The 22151-nt window shown below is 31.5% G+C and overlaps 2 protein-coding genes and 1 pseudogene across 3 annotated transcripts; all 3 read left to right on the plus strand.

Annotated features, from left to right (window-relative positions):
* The first annotated feature begins 107 nt into the window (after positions 1-107).
* LOC145742904 (protein CASP pseudogene) lies at positions 108-2300 on the plus strand (annotated as a pseudogene).
* Positions 2300-3063, plus strand: LOC145742906 (transmembrane protein 53-A-like). The gene has a single exon (XM_082560748.1). The coding sequence runs from the start codon at positions 2314-2316 to the stop codon at positions 3061-3063; it is 750 nt and encodes a 249-aa protein (XP_082416874.1). The 5' UTR covers positions 2300-2313.
* On the plus strand, positions 2931-5919 carry LOC145742905 (mediator of RNA polymerase II transcription subunit 27-like). Of its 2 annotated transcripts, none has more exons than XM_082560747.1 (8): positions 2931-3024; positions 3441-3516; positions 3641-3828; positions 3983-4115; positions 4174-4319; positions 4374-4539; positions 4680-4847; positions 4970-5919. In XM_082560747.1, the coding sequence occupies exons 2-8, from the start codon at positions 3466-3468 to the stop codon at positions 5102-5104; spliced, it is 987 nt and encodes a 328-aa protein (XP_082416873.1). In that variant the 5' UTR covers positions 2931-3024; positions 3441-3465; the 3' UTR covers positions 5105-5919. The 2 variants fall into 2 exon arrangements, 1 of the variants encoding a protein (XP_082416873.1); XR_014280965.1 differs by lacking the exon at positions 2931-3024 and having other exon boundaries at positions 3388-3516; positions 4970-5304; positions 5593-5918.
* Positions 5920-22151: the final 16232 nt, after the last annotated feature.

A 22151-nucleotide genomic window follows, 5' to 3' on the forward strand; every position in this document is an offset into this window, starting at 1 on the left:
CTGCTTTAAACAAAACTTGCTGGTAGAAACTATTGGAAATTCATGTTAAAGTAAATTAACTTTATAATAATAAGACCAACAACTTTTAAATCTTCTTTTACAGATTTAATATTAGCTTTTAATTTGTTTTTAATAGTGATAAAATTGTTCCCAGTATGACTGTTAATATTCAGTCTGTTATAAACTTCTGGAAATCGTTTGATTTGTCTCAATTTCAACGCAATTTGGACCAAACTGCCGCAGATATTGCCACTAAACAAGATGAAAGTGAAGCATCACGAAAAAAGTTGGTTGAACAAATGAAACTCTTTAAACGAACATCAACCGAAGATGTCAGGAAGGCTGTTGCACCGCTGTTGAAAAGTTTTCAATCTGAGATCGATTCACTCACAAAACGGAGTAAATTTGGTGAAACTGGGTTCTTGACTGTTTACAAGAAACTTATCGAGCTACCAGAACCATTGTCCGCATTGGAACAAGCTGAGAGCTACCAGAGAAAAAATCAGCGCTTGAACGACATCGAAACAGAGAATCAGAAACTTCGTGACACTTTGTTAGAGTATAACAAGGAGTTTGCTGAGGTGAAAAACCAGGAAGTTACCATCAAAAGTCTTAGAGATAAAGTCAAGGAACTAGAAAAGGAAAGTTCATCGAAAACTCAGCAAACAATCGAAGAGAAAGTTGAAATATTAAAACAAGAGTTTGAAAATAAAGAGAAAAAACTTGTTGAGTCCCAAGTTTTAGCCAACAATAAACTGACGGAATCCGATCAAAAAGCTATGATGCTACGCTCAGCACTGGACGCATCTCAGTCAGAATTATTTAATTTAAAAGCAAAATATGATGAGGAATTTGCTGCCAAACATGCAGAGCTGGAAATTATTGTTTCAGACCTCGACCGAGCTCAACAAAGCAATGAAATGTTGTCAAAAGAGGTCGAAACATTAAAAGAAAAACCCGAACAAGTGTCGAACGTTGCCCAATCAATTGAGCAACTTTCAAAAGCAAGTTTGGAATCAGAGTTGGCTTTAAAGGATCGCGAAATATCCCAACTTGTGGAAGACATTCAACATCTTCAATCTTCCTTAATGAAACTAAGAGAATCATCTGCAAACAATGTTGTTGGTTTAGAGCAAGACATTGCTGTGAAGGAGCTAAAAATAACAAAATTGGAGGCAAAATTGGTGCAACACTCCGACTATGATGAATTAAAGCGTGAACTTGCAATTTTAAAATCAACTGAGTTTGGAAATTTAAATCAAGAACCAAGATCAATTGAGATGTTGTTAATGGAAAAAAATCGAGCATTACAAAATGAAAGCACTTCGTTAAGAGCTGCAAATTCTCAACTTACAGATTTCTCTAGTGTTTTAGAGAACAAATTACAGAATAGTGAGAAAACAAATCAGGAACAAATCGAATTAATTCAGAAACTTGAAGTTGATTTGTTGATGATTCAGTCCCCTGCATCTGTCATTCGCTCCGCTGCAGATGGCTCGCCAGCACCACAGAAATCTCATGAAATAGTCGCAAATGCGATTAAAGACACAACAGATTCAAGTAACAATTCACTTTTATTGATTGTTTCGAGTCAACGTGAGCGCTTTCGTGTCCGTAATAATGAGCTAGAAGCTGAGAATTACACACACCAACAAACTGTGCTGCGTTTGCAAGCAGAGGTGGATAGCATGAGGGCAGATAATGTTAAGTTGTACGAGAAGATAAAATATTTACAAAGTTATCCAACTTCTACTAAAGTTTCTGTTGAGGATTTAACATCAAATCGGTATTCTACTCAATATGAGGAAACTATCGACCCCTTTGCATCTTTTAATAAGAAAGAAAAACAACGAAAATATTTGAACTTAAGTCCACCCGAGAAAGTGACACTAGGAATAAGCAGAATGATTTTGTCGAGTAAGGTTGCCAGAATGATTTTCTTTTTTTACATGTTGTTCATGCATTGTTTGTTGTATGTTGTGTTGTATAAATATGCTTATGCTGATGATTGTAGACATCATTTGTCTGAACTGGGAAAATTGGGTCAGATATCCAACAAAAAACTTTAATTTATTTATCTTATAGTCGGTGAATAGTTATATAAAGTCTTGTAGTAAAACATAACTAAAGGTTAACAATAATAATGCTACAAATGTAATGCTTATGTTTTTGTAATTAAAACTGTAAATATGTTTTGATAAACTTTTTTAATTGTTGTCAATTACACTTTAAACCTTTTAATTACATTTTTAATATCTTAAATTAGTTTATATTGTAAATACTTAACTATTATGTTTAAGGTGTAGGAAAAAAATGTTAACCAAAGTTAAACCACTTGTTCTTATGCTTCCTTGGTTAGGGGCAACCCCTAAAGCGGTGTCAAAATATGTTTCCCTCTACCAAGGTATGGGATGTGATGTGTTAGTCAATCAATCCCATATTGCTGACTTTTTGTGGCCCAAAAAGGGACTTAAAAGCAGTGAAAAATTTCTGCATGATGTTTCAAAGCAGTTGGATAGAAAGAAACAACCAGTTATCATTCATTCGATGTCAATTGGATGTTATTTCTACTCATTGATGTTGTTACACTTAGAACAAGAACCTGAAATGTTTAAAATTATCTCGGAAAATATCAAAGGTCAAGTTTTGGACAGCCCTGTGGTGGGAACCTTAAGGGAAATGGCAATTGGGGTTTCAAAAATGACAACTTCAACTCAAATAACAAACTATTTGTCATATTTTTTTATTATTGCATATTTTGCACTAAGCAAACCATTCACAGTAAAATACTACGACACATGTATTGAAGTGATAAAAAAAAGACCTCCTATTGTGACATCATTAATGATCACTTCCAACAATGATCCAATGGCATTGGAGGAAAGTTTTGATGAGTTCGTGAAATCGTGGGAGGGCCGAGGCCTTGAAGTTGAAGCCAAAGTTTGGGGGGATTCAAAGCATATCGAACATTATCGCATCCACCCACAAGAATATAAAAAAAAGATTCAGAGATTAGTTGACAAGGTGTGCAAATATAATTCACAGTTTTATAGCAAGTTATAAATTAACCTCAATTTGTTTTTTCTAATTTTGTGTTATAAGTGTCTTAAACAAAATGTATTCTTCATTCAGTAACACCATGCCTTAAAGAACATTTTTTTTTGTTGTAACACCTTGCCTTAAATATGATTAATTTTTTATGTTGTAACACTATGTCGTTAGTATAATATATAGCCTATATACTTTAGTAATGTAACATTGTGCCTTGTAACTTTTGTAACACCATATCTTAAATAAGATGTATCTTTTGTGCTGTGAAGGTAGCAAAATTTCTAATTTTGTTTTAAAATTTGTTTAGCCGTAAAATAATTTAAAAAAATTCCTGCAATTTTAAATCAATTTTAGATTATTAACATTGGGTTTAATATTTTATCGAACAGAATTTTGTTTAGTTAAGTTTTTATCATGACAGAATTGACCAACCAGGCGAAAGGAACAATTGCTTTACTCCAGCAGGTTTTCTACATTTTCTCTTGTTTTTTTGTTTATTTTAATTTTGTCAACGTAGTTTAATACAATTTTACTATTTAGTTGTAACTTATAGAATATCTTGTTTGATCACAAATTCAACTTTATTTAGGCGATTAACGGAATTCATCAACTGCGCTCAACCGTGACAAATGTGTTTGACCTTTTATGTGAAGGAGTTCAACCTGATGACGAATCAAGCATGAAAGGCGATGAACCTGAACAAAATGTGATTAAAGAGGGGAAAAAGTTTCTTGCTAAATTTCAAGAGCATCTTCAATCTGTCAACAAAGACTACAAGTAAAGTTTTGTTAAGTTTTTTAATTATCTAGTTTTGGTGGCTCTGATATTTTTTGATATTTAAACAGTGATAACCAAACCTTAAGTCTTGCTTAAGTATTAGTTAACAATAGTAAAAGTCAAATCTTAGACCTAATGTGACTGTATTTAATAGTGAGGTGGAAAAGTTGTGCAACAGTATGTCAACCACATCTCAACTATCCCAGCTTGGTCCCTCAACTTCCCTTAGTTTGGATTCCATCAGCGATAAAACTTCGATTTATCCCGACGCTATTCGCACATACCAGGTACATCATTAAAATATAACTCCGTATAACACATAACTAAAACAAATTACACCACCAGTGGCACAACAAGATTCATGAATATGCTCAAATAGCTTACAGTGTTATGATGTCAAACCAAATAAGAAAATCGCAAGCTCAAGGTCAAAATGTTCACTCAAAAAGAAGGAGGGCAATCGCACCCAAGTTTCACAGCACAAGCAATCAGTAAGTTCTGTTCACAACTGTATGCATCGTGAAAAAATTTATGTTTATTTGTAGATATTTTGAGTTAGCTTTAAAGCATCTTGCACGACAAGTGATTGAGCTCTCGATAAAGTTTATTTCTTCGATGTCATCGGGTGATACCAGGGTGTTACAGATCAGTGTTGGTCGGGTTTTCATTGCTGTTGTGGTTCTTAGAAGCTTTGTCATTGAAAAAATAATGGTAGTTTAAATATAAAAACTTTTCTTGTTGTTTAAAGTTAGATTTTCACTGCTGGCATGTTAACACTTTAAAAGGGTTTAAAAATTAATAGTTGGATTGTAATAAATTAAGTTTTTGAATAAATAAACTTTTTTTTAAAGATTTTAGGTAATGATGAAAATTTTATGGATGAAAATGGAAAAGTGGATTTGTTTTTAAAATCTGAATATAAATGCTTTCAAATAATAAATGACCATGCAATGTCAGCAGTTCTACATTACCATACGTTTCACACAACTCCTGTTGAACTTCCTCTTAAATATATTTTGGTAAGATTAACTTACTGCTGGTGACTATTTAGTAAACCTAAAATTGAGTTGGGGTTTAAAGACATAAAGTTGTTCTTTAATTTAAATTAATAATTTTAAAGAATGAATAAAATATTGTTTAGTTCTGGCTGCATAGTTACAGAGGATTGTTCTCAGATCCCTGCAATATTTGTGGAAAACACTTAGACCAGGGGCTTCCCCCATTGTGGAGAGATTACAGGAACCCAGTACCATGTCATGATGGTTGTAAAGTTTAACCATTTGAAATGGTTGTTGAACCATTTCAAAATGGTTGTTGGACCATGTAGTATTGGCTGTTGTTTGGTTTAAAGTGGTTATGTAACAACTGTTTAACCAGCGCTGAGTTTGCCTTTTAATAAAATATTTATGAAATCGAGTAAATGTCACTAATATAGCAAGAAGGCGATTAAAATGTTTTAATAACTAAACCGAACTGGTAAGTCAAATTAAGTAATTTTTCTTAGAGTTGAGTATGTTAGGTTGTTAAAAGAGTGTTATTTGTGATAACTTGTCGATAGCTCTTTACTCAGTCTAAGTTTTAGTTGTCGAATTTGGGCTCAACTAGCTATCAATATTTGCAGATACCGAATTACCTGCTTACCACAAGCGGTAGTTTTATATATTTTACAGGCCTATAAATTGGACGTACATGCACAAATAAATAGGCCTATGTATGTATCATCCACCTGGTTGTTTTTGAAAATTGTGTTTAATTTGTTTAAAGGAAGATGTAGCGGTTGGCACAGCAGATTATTTTCTTACTGTTTACTCTGCTAAAAGAAAAACCTCATTTTCACCCTGATTCTAATGCTATATGGTCAAAATATTACAGAGAGCATATCAATCTACGTGATTATTTGTACTGGGTTTGGTGAGCAAAAGTGGGGTCTAAATGCTCTTGTAAAATGAACAAATTAGTTAAATTAAACTTTTTTTTTAATGTTTTGTATGACGATAATTTAAAGCATCTAATAATGTAATTTTGTTTGTCAGTGTCGTATTTATTTATATTTTGTGTGGTTAAATCAATTAAAATTTTTGCTTATATTTATTGTTACAATTTTTATCATGACTTTTGATTCTTCGATACAGATTTTTTGATTTTATTTACTTGCATTTTAAACCGCAAAGGTGAATTAGTGTAAGGTCTTACTGAAATACAGTCGGTGTAGTTGCAAAAGGTTTGTTACAAGCATTAGACTCCAGCAAGTTGGTTGGCTTAGAAATAAAAGATCAGGGGTGCTTCAAAAGGTCCGGATTATTTTTAAAAAAATTGGGTTTTATTAAAGCTGTTCGTTATGTATATATTAGCCTTGGGTGTTTATGAGAGGCCGGGTTGTTTAAAGTAAGTATGCTATGTTTGTACTAGGTGTATGGTTTACATAAAAATAATTGAGTTATTTATAACAGGTATAAAATGTTAATCAATGGGTTATTTATTAGTAACCCCTGGTTTTTAAAAAAAAACTGGGTGTTTGAGAAAACCATGAGGTGTGTAGGCCGAAGGTATTTATCAAGGGCCATAGCATTAATAATGGGCGTATGGTGGTGACAGGAGGACCTTAGTGCTTATAAATTACTAAAACAATCGAGGATAAATTAATATTGATCTAAATGCGCTGCCCTTATTCTTCATAGCATGTTTTCAACTGTGATTTTGGCTAAAATAAGAGCAAATAATTAGCCAATCAAAATTCGCGTAGCGTTGATAAGTCGGAAATAGGCAGAGCTTATATTTAACATTTTTAAAGCTCTTTATTATGGTTATATTGCTTGTTTTAACATAAGTAAAATATTTATTTATAGATAAGGTAAAGTAGTTTGAATTAATGCTATATTTCTAAATATATATTAACTGAGGATAAACTAAAACAGACCGTAAATTCGAAAATAGTTTGAAGGTGAACACTTTTTCGGTGTTGAAATAGAAAAAAGTGATTACTGCTAGTAGTAACATTATTAAAGCTCTTTATTATGGTTATATTGTTTGTTTTAAAATGAGTAAAATATTTATTTATAGATAAGGTAAAGTAGTTTAAATTAGTGATATATTTCTAAATGTTTATTAAATGAGGATAAACAAAAACAGACCGTAAACTCGAATATAGTTTGAAGGTGAACACTTTTTCGGTGTCGGATTAGAAAAAAGTGTTTACTGCATGTGGTCCGTAATTTGAATTGTTTTAATTAAGAGCCCCTGTTTATTTTTAACTAAAAAAGGTTTAAAAAAACATTTAATCCTAATTTTATTCTTATTTCTTGTAGCTTCGTTGTTTTAGAATTGATTGACTTTTTTTCGATTGTCTAAAGAAGCATTTATTGTAAGAAATAATCGAACTTTAGCAATGAAAAAGAGGTTTTTGTTAGACTTTGTTTTATCTATTGTTTGTTTGTGGTTGGTATTCAAACAGTTAAATTGAAAGGACAATACTAAAGTATGGAATGCGGGATAGTGCGAGACCGTATGTAAACGTTAACAAAAATTTGCGAAATGCAGGAAGGGACGGCATTTTTGTACTTTTCTGCCAGATAAATTTATCTAATAAGTGGGTATGGAATGATGCGGGATTGACTTTAAAAGTCGAAAGATGATGCGGAATGGACTATAAACCGCAGGGGAAGATTAGGCTAAGGGTATAAAAATCTCGTTCATTTCGCATTCAGCGACTGTTTGTTAACGTTTATATTCAGCATCAGTATTTCCTGCTGCCCGCAACTTCCCTCATCCTGTATTTTAGTACTACCCAATTGAAATTAAATTTTTTGAGCTCTATTAGGTCAACGGGTAGTACTAAAATAAATGCAAAAAGGGCAGAATGTACAAAAGAAAATTACGGTAGGTTTATAAAATTTTTGCCTATTCCGCATTTTATAAACTTGGCAAACGACGCTAAAAGAGCTCCCAGGATTACATTCCAAATTAATGATTGTAAAATTTTAGTTAGCTGGCTATGCCTATTGTGCTTTTTGCAGATTGTGCTTTTTCGTGTTTAAACAACAGTTAGTTGGACTGACAGCAGTTTAAACTATTTGTTTTATTTTGTTTGTTATTTCTTTTAGAAACAAAAATATTTTGTCAGCTGGTATTATTAGAAAAGCTGTCATTTGTTTCATCCGAGGATTATTTTTTAAACAGTAAGGTTTTCACATTTTAATCGCTGCAGAAAAAGTTTTTATGTATTTATGTACATCTTAAAAAAAAGGTGATTTCATCAAATAATTAAATTCATTTACAACTTTAATTTTTTAATTGTTACTTCAGCAAGAATTATTGAAATCAATGTTTAAGATTAAAACTTGTTTTTACTAAAATTCAAAAAATCCTAAATGAACCCAGAGGGAAAATCAGCATTTTCAGATGGTAATAATTTGTTTTATAGAATTGGAACGATAGAAAGACTAACTGTAATTATTTGAAATAACAATTGTATAAAGTTGTCTGTAAATCTTTGGGATAATTATTGTATATAGTTCGGAATAAAACAACTATAAATGTACTTCGGCACTGTGTGGGACAAGTAGCTTACACAATTTTGTATGTTGAGGTAACTTGATCATCATCTTGTTTTCTTTTTCTTATTACAGGTTTGCCATTGCTTAGAACATCATTTAACTTTGGAGTTTTTAGACACTTACCCCTATGAGGTGATAACAGTCAAGTTTTCAACCCCATGTTTTCACACCAATGTTGATGCCCAGGAAAATATTCGTCATGTAATCCTTAAAGAAAAGTGGCGGCATTGTACGAGGTTCGAACAAAACTCATTACAATCCATCCGTTCTACCCGGTGAGTTGTGTTTTTCTTAAACCATTTTTATTCATGTTTAAGGCCCAATAATGACAATCTCTTAAACATACAAGCTACTAATGCATGTTAGGCATTTCTACTTTATGTTAAAACTATTTTATTTGGAGTTAAGAACCCCATAGTGACAACTCCTTTAATATACAATCTACTTATTTGTGTGAAACATTTTTACTTTATCTTAAAACCATTATATTTCATCTTTTGAACCCAATAACGACAACCAGCTTAAACAAGCTTTTGTAGCGTGTTAAACATCACTACTTTATGTTTTCAGAATATAATTTTGTGAATGATATCAACAACAGCAACAATTCAGCTCGTCACTTAGTACCGCTGATTCACCTTAACCGGACGAGTCATGACTTTGTTTAAAATTCATTAATTTCTGATTTGCTTGAGCGAAACCTGGCTCGAAAAAATTACTTAAAAACTTTAGTGTTTACCTTACAATATGCTGCACCCGAAGTTGTCAAGTCTACATATTTTTACGGAAACACTGAAAGTGTAGTCAAAAGATATCGTGAGCCTTGTGACGTTTGGAGTTTTAAGGGTGATATTGGTAAGTTAAAAATATATATTTTTATGTGTGAGTTAGTTTATAATTAAACTTAAATAATGAAAGGTTAAAAACGTTTTAAATCTACACACTGGTTTAATATTCTACTTGATTCTTGTTTATATTTGTTATATAAAAGCATTACTCTTTTAAGAACACTTTTCAATTATCTTCGGTGACAAATGTATGCACCTTGTAGAAGCAGGAATAGAACTCGAAAACATGCTTTTTGACACTGAAAAGCTAAACAAGACTAATTAAGTTATTTTTTGTTAGGTTTATGCAACAATTTTTAACTAACCCTTGAAATGTATAAGGCACCACAAATGGCATGATAATTATACACGGGCTGTAAGTAAGAAAATTGGAATAGTTGTGGGAAAGGTCCACCATTGATTATCATAACTGGTGTGATGTAATAAGACCTTAAAACTTGGCTTCTTTGCCTCAGCCTTATGTCTGGCCCGGGTTGACTTTATTACTATAGTCTCTAAAACCCAGTCTGTTTTACAAAGTAATTAATTTACCCACTTTTGTTAAACATTCCTTACTTCAGTTAAAATCATTTTAATTTATGTTTAGAGTCACCTTCTTCATTTATCTTCGACTTTAACTTTGGTTTTGTGTTATTTTGTGGCTAAAGTATTGTAATTGTTTAATCTTGTTGTTACAGAGCCCTGATGATCGCTTAACTGTGACTGAACACACCAATAGAATTTGACCATTTCAAAATACGGAGTCTATTATTGCAGTATGGCTTAACAACTCCGGTTGTAAGTTAAGGCCAAACGATGATCTGTGATGTCAAGATGAGGCGACGACTTAGCCTAATATCAACTCTGGGGCATGTCAACTATGACAAGGTTTAAGTCTGCCAACCAACTAGGGGTTCTAATGTTGATTCTTAAGAAGGGTGGCACTGAGCCAAGAATTATGTATCCTTCGACATCCTCTACCACTCAGCTTACCTGTTTGTTTAATGGTATGTCTTTTTGTTATATTGTAGGTTTAATGCATGTTGTTTATAATAAAGTTTTTAATAAGACTTTAAGGATATTTTGTACTAGCACAAAACCTGTTTACATGAACGCTTAAACTGTGCTTCAAAGCAGGTTTGGATTCGGTTCTCTTTTTTTTATTATAAAAAAAAAAGGGTATTCATGTGGAAAATAAGTATCGAAAAAGCTTTTTTAGAAAATTTAAGAATTTGGGGTTATAACTTTGATGTGTTTTCATCATACCTAGTAAGCAACTAATTAAATTAAATGATAAATTTTATAACAAGTTAAGTATGTAAGGTTGTATAAAGAGTGTCATCTGTAGTAAATAGTCGATAGTTGTCCCAACAGTTGGTTTTTTAATTGTTGAATTTGGGCTCGAACAGCAATCAATATTTTCCAATACCTTTTTAACTGCTTACCACAAGCGGTAGTTATATTAACTTAACAAACCTATAAATAGACTTAAATACACAAATATATAAGCTTATATTTGTATCATCCACCAAGCTCCATAATTTGTAGTAATTTACCAACTATAGAAAGATCAATACGGTTAAATATTTGTTCTTTGATATCACTTTACTGATTATTAATCAACTTGTCTGATTGTTTTTAAAATTGTGTTTAATTTGTTTAAAGGAATATGTAGCGGTTGGCACAACAGATTAATTTCTTACTGTCTACTCTGCTAAAAGAAAAACCTAATTTTCACCCTGGTTTTAATGTTATATGGTCAAAATATTACAGAAAGCATATCAATCTAGGTAAAGATTATTTGAACTGGGTTTGGTAAGCAAAAGTGGGGTCTAAATGCTCTTGTAAAATGAACAAATTAGTTAAATTAAACTTTTTTTTTAATGTTTTGTATGACGATAATTTAAAGCATCTAATAATGTAAATTTGTTTGTCAGTGTTGTATTTATTTATATTTTGTGTGGTTGAATCTATTGAAATCATTGCTTATATTTATTGTTACAATTTTTATCATGACTTTTGATTCTTCGATACAGATTTTTTAAATTTATTTACTTGCATTTTAAACTGCAAAGGTGACTTAGTGTAAGGTTTTACTGAAATACAGTCGGTGTAGTTGCAAAAGGTTGGTTACAAGCATAAGACTCTAACAAGTTGGTTGGCTTAGAAATAAAAGACCAGGGGTGCTTCAAAAGGTCCGGGTTATTTAAAAGAGATTGGGTTTTATTAAAGCTGTTCATTATGTATATATAAGCATTAGGTGTTTATGAGGGACCGGGATGTTTAAAGTTTGTACTGGCTGTATGGTTTACATAAAAATAATGGAGTTGTTAATAACAGATGTAAAATTCTAATCAAATGGTTATTTATTAGTAACTCCTGCTTTTCAAAAAAAGACTGGGTATTTGAGAAAACCATGAAGTGTGTAGGCCGAAGGTATTTATCAAGGGCCATAGCATTATTAATGGGCGTATGGTGGTGACAGGGGCCTTTAGTGCTTATAAACTACTAAAACAATCTCTGATCTTGGCTAAAATAAGAGCAAATAATTAGCCAATCAAAATTCGCGTAGCGGTGATAAGTCGGAAATAGGCGGAGCTTATATTTAACATTATTAAAGGTCTTTATTATGGCTATATTGCTTGTTTTAACATGAGTAAAATATTTATTCATAGATCAGGTAAAGTAGTTTAATTAATGCTATATTTCTAAATATATATTAACTGAGGATAAACTAAAACAGACCATAAATTTGAAAATAGTTTGAAGGTGAACACTTTCGGTGTTGAACTAGAAAAAAGTGTTTACTGCTAGTAGTAACATTATTAAAGCTCTTCATTATGTTTTTTTTTATTTTTTTTATTTTGGTTTTTCGCGGATTGATAAAAGTAAATAATAAATACGATATACAATTAATATTACAACAATGCGACGGGAAAAAATGCCAAAATCAATTTAATGATTTAAAACATGCCAAAAGTATTAATGTTTACATGAAGATTTTAATTACTTTATGGCATGGTAACCAAACCCATGGTTATATTGTTTGTTTTATTAAAAGTAAAATCTTGATTTATAGATTAGGTAAAGTAGTTTAAATTAGTGATATATTTCTAAGAATTTATTAACTGAGGATAAACGAAACATACCGTAAATTCAAAAATAGTTTGAAGGTGAACACTTTTTCTGTGTTGAACTAGAAAAAAGTGTTTACTGCTTGTAGTAACATTATTAAAGCTCTTTATTATGGTTATATTGTTTGTTTTATTATAAGTAAAATATTGATTTATAGATTAGGTAAAGTAGTTTAAATTAGTGATATATTTCTAAGAATTTATTAACTGAGGATAAACAAAACATACCGTAAATTTGAAATAGTTTAAAGGTGAACACTTTTTCTGTGTTGGAATAGAAAAAGTGTTTACTGCATCTGGTTCGTAATTTGAATTGTTTTGATTAAGAGGCCATGTTTTTTTAACTAAAAAAGTTTAAAAAACTGTTTAATCCTATTTTTAACCTTATTTTTTGTAGCATCGTTGTTTTAGAATTAATTTACTTCTTTTCAATTGTTTAAAGAAGCATTTATTGTAAGATATAATCGAACTTAAGCAATGAAAAGAAGGTTTTGTTAGACTTTGTTATATTTATTGACATTGTTTGTTTGTGGTTGGTATTCGAACAGTTGAATTAAAATTTTGAAGCTTTATTAGCGTCGTCCGCCTGTTTAACGAGTAGTACTAAGATAAATGCAAAAAGGGCGAAATATACAAAAGAAGATTAGGGTGAGGTTATAAAAATTTTGCCTATTTTGCATTTTATAAACTTGGCGAACAACGCTTATAGAGCTCCCAGGATTACATTCTCAAATTAACGATTGTAAAATTTTAGTTAGCTGGTTATGCCTATTAATTAGCAGATTGTGCTTTTTTGTGTTTAAACGACAGTTAGTTGGACTGACAGCGGCTTAAAATATTTGCTTTATTTTGTTTGTTAATTCCTTTAGCAACAAAAATATTTTGTCAGATGGTATTATTAGAAAAGCTGTCATTTGTTTCGGCCGAGGGTTATTTTTTAAACACTAAGGTTTTCATATTTTAATCACTGCAGAAAAAGTTTCCTTTATTTACATATAATTTAAATAAAAGGTAAATTTATCGACTTATTTAAATTTAATTAAAACTTTGATTTTTCAGTTGTTTTTTTATTTTAACGTACTTTAGCAAGAATTAATAAAGTTAATGTTAAGATTTAATTATAATGAACTAAAATCTCAAAAATCAGATCAGATAAACCAAGAGGAAGGGAAATTGGCATTTTCAGGCGGTAATAATTTGCTTTATAGAATTGGAACGATAAAAAGACTAAAAGTTATATACTGTAAATATTTGGGATAATTATTGTATATAGTAAGGAATAATGCACAAACAACTATAAATGTACTTCGGCACTGTGTGGGACAAGTAGCTTACACAATTTTGTATGTTGAGGTAACTTGATCATCATCTTGTTTTTCTTATTACAGGTTTGCCATTGCTTAGAACATCATTTAACTTTAGAGTTTTCAGACACTTACCCCTATGAGGCGATAACAGTCAAGTTTTCAACCCCATGTTTTCACACTAAAGTTGATGCCCAGGAAAATATTCGTCATGTAATTCTTAAAGAAAAGTGGCGGCATTGTACAAGGTTCAAACAAAACTCATTACAATCCATCCTTTCTACCCGGCGAGTTGTGTTGTTCTTAAACCGTTTTTATTCATGTTTATTGCTCATTAGTGACAACCTCTTAAATGTACAAGCTACTAATGCATGTTAGGCATTTCTACTTTATGTTAAAACCATTTTACCAATAATGACAATTCCTTAAAGAACCCAATAATGACAATTCCTTAAACTAGCTACTAATGCATGTTAAGCATTTCTTCCTTATCTTAAACTATTTTATTTGGGGTTAAAAACCCAATAGTGACAACGCCCTTAATATACAATCTACTTATTTATGTTAAAATTTTTACTTTATCTTAAAACTATTATATTTCATCTTTAGAACCCAATATTGACAACCAGCTTAAACAAGCTATTCTAGCGTGTTAAACATCACTACTTTATGTTTTCAGAATATAATTTTTGTGAATGATATCAACAACAGCAAAATTCAGCTTGTCACTTAGTACCACTGACTCACCAAACTAGACAAGTTGTGACTTTGTTTAAAATTCATTAATTTTTGATTTGCTTGAGTGAACCCGAAGTTGTCAAGTCTATATATTTTTATGAAAACACTGAAGGTGTAGTCAAAAGATATCGTGAGCCTTGTGACGTTTGGAGTTTTAAGAGTGATATTGGTAAGTTTGTAAAAATATATATTTTTATGTGTAAGTTAGTTTATAATTAAACTTAAATTAATTGAAGGTGTTTTAAATCTACACACTGGTTTAAAATTCTACTTAATTCTTGTTTATATTTGTTATATAAAAGCTTTCCATTTTAAAAACAGTTTCCAATTATTTTTGGTGACGAATGTATGCTCCTTGTAGAAGCAGGAATAGAACTCGAAAACACGCTTTCTGACACTGAAAAGCTAATCAAGACTAGGTAATTAAGTTATTTTTTGTTAGGTTTTTGCAACAATTTTAACTACTTCTTGAAATGTATTAGGCACCACAAATGGCATGGTAATTATACACAGGCTGTAAGGAAAAAATTGGAATAGTTGTTGGAAAGGTCCACCATTGATCATCATAACTTGTGTGATGTTATGTGACCTTCAAACTTCAGCCTTATGTCTGGCCTATGTTGACTTTTTTACTATAGTCTCTAAAATCTAGTCTGTTTTACAGAGTGATTAATTTACTGACTTGTGTTAAACATTCCTTATTTCAGTTAAAATCATTTTAATTTATGTTTAGAGTTGCCTTATTCATTTATCTTTGGTGACAAATGTTTTCCTTGCACCACACAGAAACAGTAACAAAAAGAATAGCTCATTGTCCAACACCAGATGCAGTAGTGGGTCAAGTCAGATTATGACATCATCAGCTGAAATGACCCCATGCCATTTGGTCGAATTTGTTGCTAAGCAACCCAGTGACATGGCCATCATGTTAACCAATAAACTTGTGACTCCATCGGGTTTCCCTAAATTAAGGGAGTCTAATGATGGTCAACCTTCTTCCTTTACTGAGTCAGAGTGCGGGATTGACAGGGTCATGGCTTTGATTTAGAGAAAATTATGGAAATTGATTATCTCAGGTAATTTTTCAAATATTTTTTAATTTTCAATTTTGGTATATACAGTTATCATGATGTATGTTATATTGATGGGCCTGTAATTGTTTTTATGATTGAAATCGGTTGTAATCTTTTATTCTTAATCAGATCACAACCTGATTGCATAATCAAAAAAATAACTGTGCAGCACTATCTCACATCTCTTGAGAAATTTTATTAAAATAAGTCCTAAATTAACCAAGTTTCTAAATTACTTTTTGCTAGGTATCTTAACCAATTGTTAAACTAGTCCTTTAAATGTATTAGGCACCACAAATGGCATGATAATTATACACAGCCTTTAAGGAAAAAATTGGAATTGTTGTGGGAAAGGTCCATTATTGATTATCATAACTTGTGTGATGTAATAAGACCTTAAAACTTGGCTTCTTTGCCTCAGCCTTATGTCTGGCCTGTGTTGACTTTATTACTGTAGTCTCTATAACCCAGTTCGTTTTACAGAGTAATTAATTTACCCACTTGTGTTAAACATTCCTTACTTCAGTTAAAATCATTTTAATTTATGTTTAGAGTCGCCTTATTAATTTTTCTTCGGTGACAAATGTTATCCTTGTACCACAAAAAAACAAGAACAGAGCTAAAAAGCATAGCTCATTGTCTAACACCAGAAGCAGCAATGGGTCAAGTAAAATTGTGACATCAGGTGAAATGATTCAATCCCATGTTGTTAAATCTGTTGCTAAGCAACCCAGTGACATGGCCATCATGTTAAACAATAAACTTGTGACTCCATTGGGTTTTCTACATTAAGGGAGTCTAATGATTGTTAATCTTTCTACTCCATTGGGTCAGAGTGTGAGTTTTTAAGGATCAAGGAAAAGTGTGGAAATTAATAATCTTGGGTAATATTTTTAATAATGCCATAATTTATTAATTTTGTCATTTTTTTGTAAAAAAAATTAAAATCATTACAAGAACAAAGGATTTTGGGTTTCACATTATGTTAAATATAATAATTTAGTCAAATTGTTTGTTTGTCACATGGAACAATTTTCAATTTAATCTATTACTAAGGTCTTGTGTTTTTTAACCTTATCCTCGGCGTGAAAAAGTCGAAGCCACTATGTAAACATAGAGTAACAACTGTTAGCCCTATCCGGTCTTGAGGTGCCTTGGGCATTTCAAGATATTATATTTGCCCCATAATAATGATGCTGATTAAGTGTTGACTTAGCAGAAGTTTATTACGCCCTACTCAAGGGCACTACAGCATTGGGGCATGAGGACAACCCAGGACCTCATGTAGTTTAGCTTGTGTTCTGACCCCTGCACCATGCTGGCAATTTAATTACTAATATTGTTTATTAATTTAGGTTCAAAAAACACATTTTGATGCTTAATGTGCTGATGTAGCAGTTATCTTGAACGTGATGATGCACAAAGTATTCTGTAGAAGTGATCCTAGCTTCTTACATACTACAAAAGACACAACTACACCCTATTACTTTATTTCATCTGGGCAATAATAAAGGTAACAGAAACTAGATTACTAATTTGTTTAAATTACATCTTTTGTCATTATTTTAAGAAATAATATTTCACATGGTTTATTTTTCTGTAGTCTTCTAAATTATATAGTTATTCTAAAAACTAATACTATAAATGCTTTAGTTGTTGCCATTTTAACTTTAGTTATTCAGTAGATATTTTTTTTTGCTGGTTAGTTACAGTTTACTAATTTGGATTAATTTTTGCAATAAAGTGCTAATTTAATTGGCTTAAAATTCATTAAATGCATTACAAAAGTATGGCCATGTCGTATTTGCTGAGTCATCACAGTTTAGTAAATAAATGCGACTACGTTAAACAGGCAACGGTAAAAGTTTTGGTTATTAAAATTTGCGACGTAGAATAACAAATGAATACCAAGATCGCGGTATTTCATGGCGCATTATTTATTAGGTTTGTTTATAGTTTTTGTCTGCTTATTGTAGCTCTAATAAGGGCGGCTTTTTTGTTTTGTTTTTCTACTTAATTTTTTTTATAAAAAGCGACCCATCCTAATATTAAAGCTTACTTTAATTTCTTTGTGGCGAATATGTTTATGTTTACAAACTTAAATTTGCTAAACGTTTTTAATTTCGGTTAAAATTGCTAAATTCAATGAGCCCCCACATTTTAACTTAATGACCACCCATTATACGTTTTAATAAACAATTTGGATAACTGCAGATCGCTACTTAAAAATTAAATTACAACAACGTATAAATAAGTAATAATTTTAGGACATTATTGTTTTTTGTTAGTTTTAGTGCTAATTTGAATATAAAATCGGGTTAATTTTCGTAAAAAAATGCAAATTAAGTTAATTTAAAGTAAGTATAGCCATGTCGTATTTGCTGAGTCATCACAGTTTGGTAAATAAATACGACTACGTTAAACAGGCAACGGTAAAAGTTTTGGTTATTAAAATTTGCGACGTAGAATAACAAATGAATACCAAGATCGCGGTATTTCATGGCGCTTTATTCATTAGGTTGGTTTATAGTTTTTGTCTGCTTATTGTAGCTCTAATAAGGGCGGCTTTTTTGTTTTGTTTTTCTACTTAATTTTTTTTATAAAAAGCGACCTATCCTAATATTAAAGCTTACTTTAATTTCTTTGTGGCGAATATGTTTACGTTTACAAACTTAAATTTGGTAAACGTATTTTTTTTTTTTTTGATTTAAATTATCTCATTTATTCTAAATTCCTACTCACAGGTTCTCTGACGATTGCCTTTTAGAAAAAGGCTAAAGCTTGACTACTCATTTTATTCTGGTAAAAATTGGGAGGATGTCCACATGTTTCTTCCTTTAGTCCCCAGGACCCAGGTTACTTAACCTTATTTAATGTGACCCTGACAGACTTATAGCTTGAAACTAAGGTAAGCTTCTTGCATTTTTTGTGTTTATCTTTGATTTCTACATTGTGTTGCTAAGTTGTTTCATACAACTTAATATATCGGTTATTTATAAAATTTGTTATATACAAGCTTTTTATTTCAAGGACGGTTTCAAATTATCTTCGGTGACAATTGTATGTACCTTGTAAAAGCAGGAATAGGACTCGAAAACATGGTTTCTGACGCTGAAAAGCCAAACAAGACTAGGTAATTAAGTTATTTTTTGTTAGGTTCTTTACCTCAGTCTTTTATCTGACCCGTGTTGACTTTTTTACTATAGTCTCTAAAACCCAGTCAGTTTAACAGAATAATTAATTTACTGACTTGTGTTAAACATTCCTTATTTCAGTTAAAATCATTTTAATTTATGTTTAGAGTCGCCTTATTTATTTATCTTTGGTGACAAATGTTTTCCTTGCACCACAAAGAAACAAGAACAGAGCTAAAAAGCATAGCTCATTGTCTAACACCAGAAGCAGTAGTGGGTCAAGAAAAATTGTGGTGAAATGACCCCATGCATTTTGTCGAATCTGTTGCTAAGCAACCCAGTGACATGGCCATCATGTTAAACAATAAACTTGTGACTCCATCGGGTTTCCCTACATTAAGGAAGTCTAATGATTGTCAATCTTCCTACTCCATTGAGTCAGAGAGTGCGGGATTGACAGGGTCATGGCTTTGATTTAGAGAAAAGTATGGAAATTGATAATCTTGGGTAATTTTTCAAATACTTTTTAATTTTGAATATTGGTATATACAGTTATCATGATGTATGTTATATTGATGTGCCTGTAATTTTTTATATAATTGAGATCAGTTGTGATCTTTTATTCTTAATCAGATCACAACCTGATTGCATAATCAGAAAAATAACCGTACAGCATTATCTCACATCTCTTAAGAAATTTTAATAAAATAAGTTATAAATTAAGCTAAACAAGACCAAGTTTCTAAGTTATTTTTTGTTAGGTATCTTAATCATTTTTGAAACTAGCTCTTTAAATGTATTAGGCACCACAAATGGCATGATAATTATATACAGGCTTTAAGAAAAAAATTGGATTAGTTGTGGGGAAGGTCCACCCATTGATCATCATCACTTGTGTGATGTAATAAGACCTTAAAACTGGGCTTCTTTGCCTCAGCTTTATGTCTGGCCCGGGTTGACTTTATTACTATAGTCTCTAAAACCCAGTTCGTTTTACAGAGTAATTAATTTACCCACTTTTGTTAAACATTCCTTACTTCAGTTAAAATCATTTTACTTTATGTTCAGAGTCGCCTTATTCATTTTTCTTCGGTGACAAATGTTTTCCTGGCACCACAAAGAAACAAGAACAGAGCTAAAAAGCATAGCTCATTGTCTAACACCAGAAGCAGCAGTGGGTCAAGTGAGATTGTGATATCAGGTGAAATGACCCAATCCCATTTTGTTGAATCTGTTGCTAAGCAACCCAGTGACATGGCCATCATGTTAAACAATAAACTTGTGACTCCATTGGGTTTTCTACATTAAGGGAGTCTAATGATTGTTTATCTTTCTACTTCATTGGGTTAGGTCTACTCCATTGGGTTAGGGATAAAACTCCTTAATCATGTAAGCTACTAATTTTTGTGTCTGACTTTTTCTTTTAGTACGCTATGTTGAATGGGCAATCCTCGGACATTGGGTCAGGGTATGAGGTTGACAAGAGTCATGGCTTTGATTTAGAAGGACTTAAACTAGTTGCCTGCATAGGTCAGTGGTCTTTAGATTAGTTAAAGGACAAAGTTAAAGACAGGATTTATTCACTAGATATAAGTAAGTTTTACTTCTAATATCACTTTAGAAACCTGTTTATAATAGTTTAACTTTAAAACAGGAATTGCTATATAAACTTGTTTGGTTTGCATCAGGCTTTCTGTACCCACTTTTAAAAGTTATAGGTGCTCACTGGGGGTACATTGGCTCCCCTGGGTGTATGTTAGTATAATTTGTGGTTATTTAATACAGAATTATTACTTTACATTAGAATAAACACTTTATGGAAATCCCCAAGGTTAATCCCCTTATATTATTGTCTAACCAAAAATTCTTTCATTCAATATTTGATTAAAATATATTTTTGTTTTGGTATTCTTGTTTGTTGGTTTTTATGTTGTTTTTACAATGAGGTGAATTATTTAGTGGGAACTTTTTTGAATACTGAGCTTGTTATTATTAAAACATGTTTAACTTTTATTTTATATTAGAAATGGTGTTATCAAATTTACAAAAAATTTTGTCATTAAATAACAGTTGATTTGTATTTTTTCAGGACAAATTGTTGTTTATGTTTTAGTTTGTACTTAGCTTTGCCATTTTTATCTAAATGGATCTTATTTTTGTTCTACTTTAACCTTAGTTTTGTGTTATTTTGTGGCTAAAGTGTTGTAATTGTTTAATCTTGTTGTTACAGAGGCCTGGTGATCGCTTAACTGTGACTGAACACACCAATAGAATTTGTAGAACTATTTGCAAAAGAAGACTGAAAAATAAACATTTTACAATAAGGTATGTTCTGGTATATGGTTTTTTAACATGGAAATGCCATAATTTATTAATTTTGTCATTTTTTTGTACAAAAAAATTAAAATCATTACAAAAACAATGGATTTTGGGTTTCACATTATGTTGAATATAATAATTTAGTCAAATTGTTTGTTTGTCACATGGAACACTTTACAGTTTAATCTATTACCAAAGGTCTTGTGTTTTTTATCTTTATCCTTGGCGTGGAAAAGTCGATGACATTACGTAAACATAGAGTAACAACTGTTAGCCCTATCCGGTCTTGAGGTACCTTGGGCATTTCGAGATATTATATTTGCCCCATAATAATTATGCTGATTAATTGTTGACTCAGCAGAAGTTTATTACGCCCTACTCAAGAGCACTACAGCATGGGGGCATGAGGACAACCCAGTACCTTATGTAATGTAGCATGTGTTTTGACCCCTGCACCATGCTGGCGTTTTAATTAGTCGTTGCCATTTTAACTTTTGTTATTCAGTAGTTATTTTTTTTTGCTGGCTAGTTACAGTTTACTAATTTGGATTAATATTTGCAATAAAGTGCGAATTTAATTGGTTTAAAATTCATTAAATGCATTACAAAAGTATGGCCATGTCGTATTTGCTGAGTCATAACAGTTTAGTAAATAAATACGTTTACGTTAATCGGGCAAACGGTAAAAGTTTGGTTATTAAAATTTGCGACGTAGAATAACAAATGAATACCAAGATCGCGGTATTTCATGGCGCATTATTCATTAGGTTGGTTTATAGTTTTTGTCTGCTTATACTAGCTCTAATAAGGGCGGCTTTTTTGTTTTGTTTATCTACTTAATTTTTTTTAAAGCTTCCGTTAATTTCTTTGTGGCGAATATGTTATTAAAGCTTACGTTAATTTCTTTGTGGCAAATATGTTAACGTTTACAAACTTAAATTTGGTAAACGTTTTTAAGTTTGGTTAATATTACTTTATTGGATGAGTGCCCACATTTTAATTTAATGACCACCCCTTATACGTTTTAATAAACGTTTTGGATAACTGCAGATCGCTATTTAATAATTAAATTACCACGACCTGATTTGTGGCCAAAAGACAAACAAACGGTGGTGGTAACCCTGGAACGAAATTACACAGTGTTCGATTACAAAGCCCTGTTCGACACGATCGGCTGTGATTGGTGTTACGAGTTGTGGAGGGATAATGGGATGGCGTTGGGGGACTTAAAAGCCCCTTCA

Source organism: Corella eumyota, chromosome 2, assembly GCF_963082875.1.
Source record: "Corella eumyota chromosome 2, kaCorEumy4.1, whole genome shotgun sequence".
Classification (NCBI taxonomy): Eukaryota; Metazoa; Chordata; class Ascidiacea; order Phlebobranchia; family Corellidae; genus Corella; species Corella eumyota.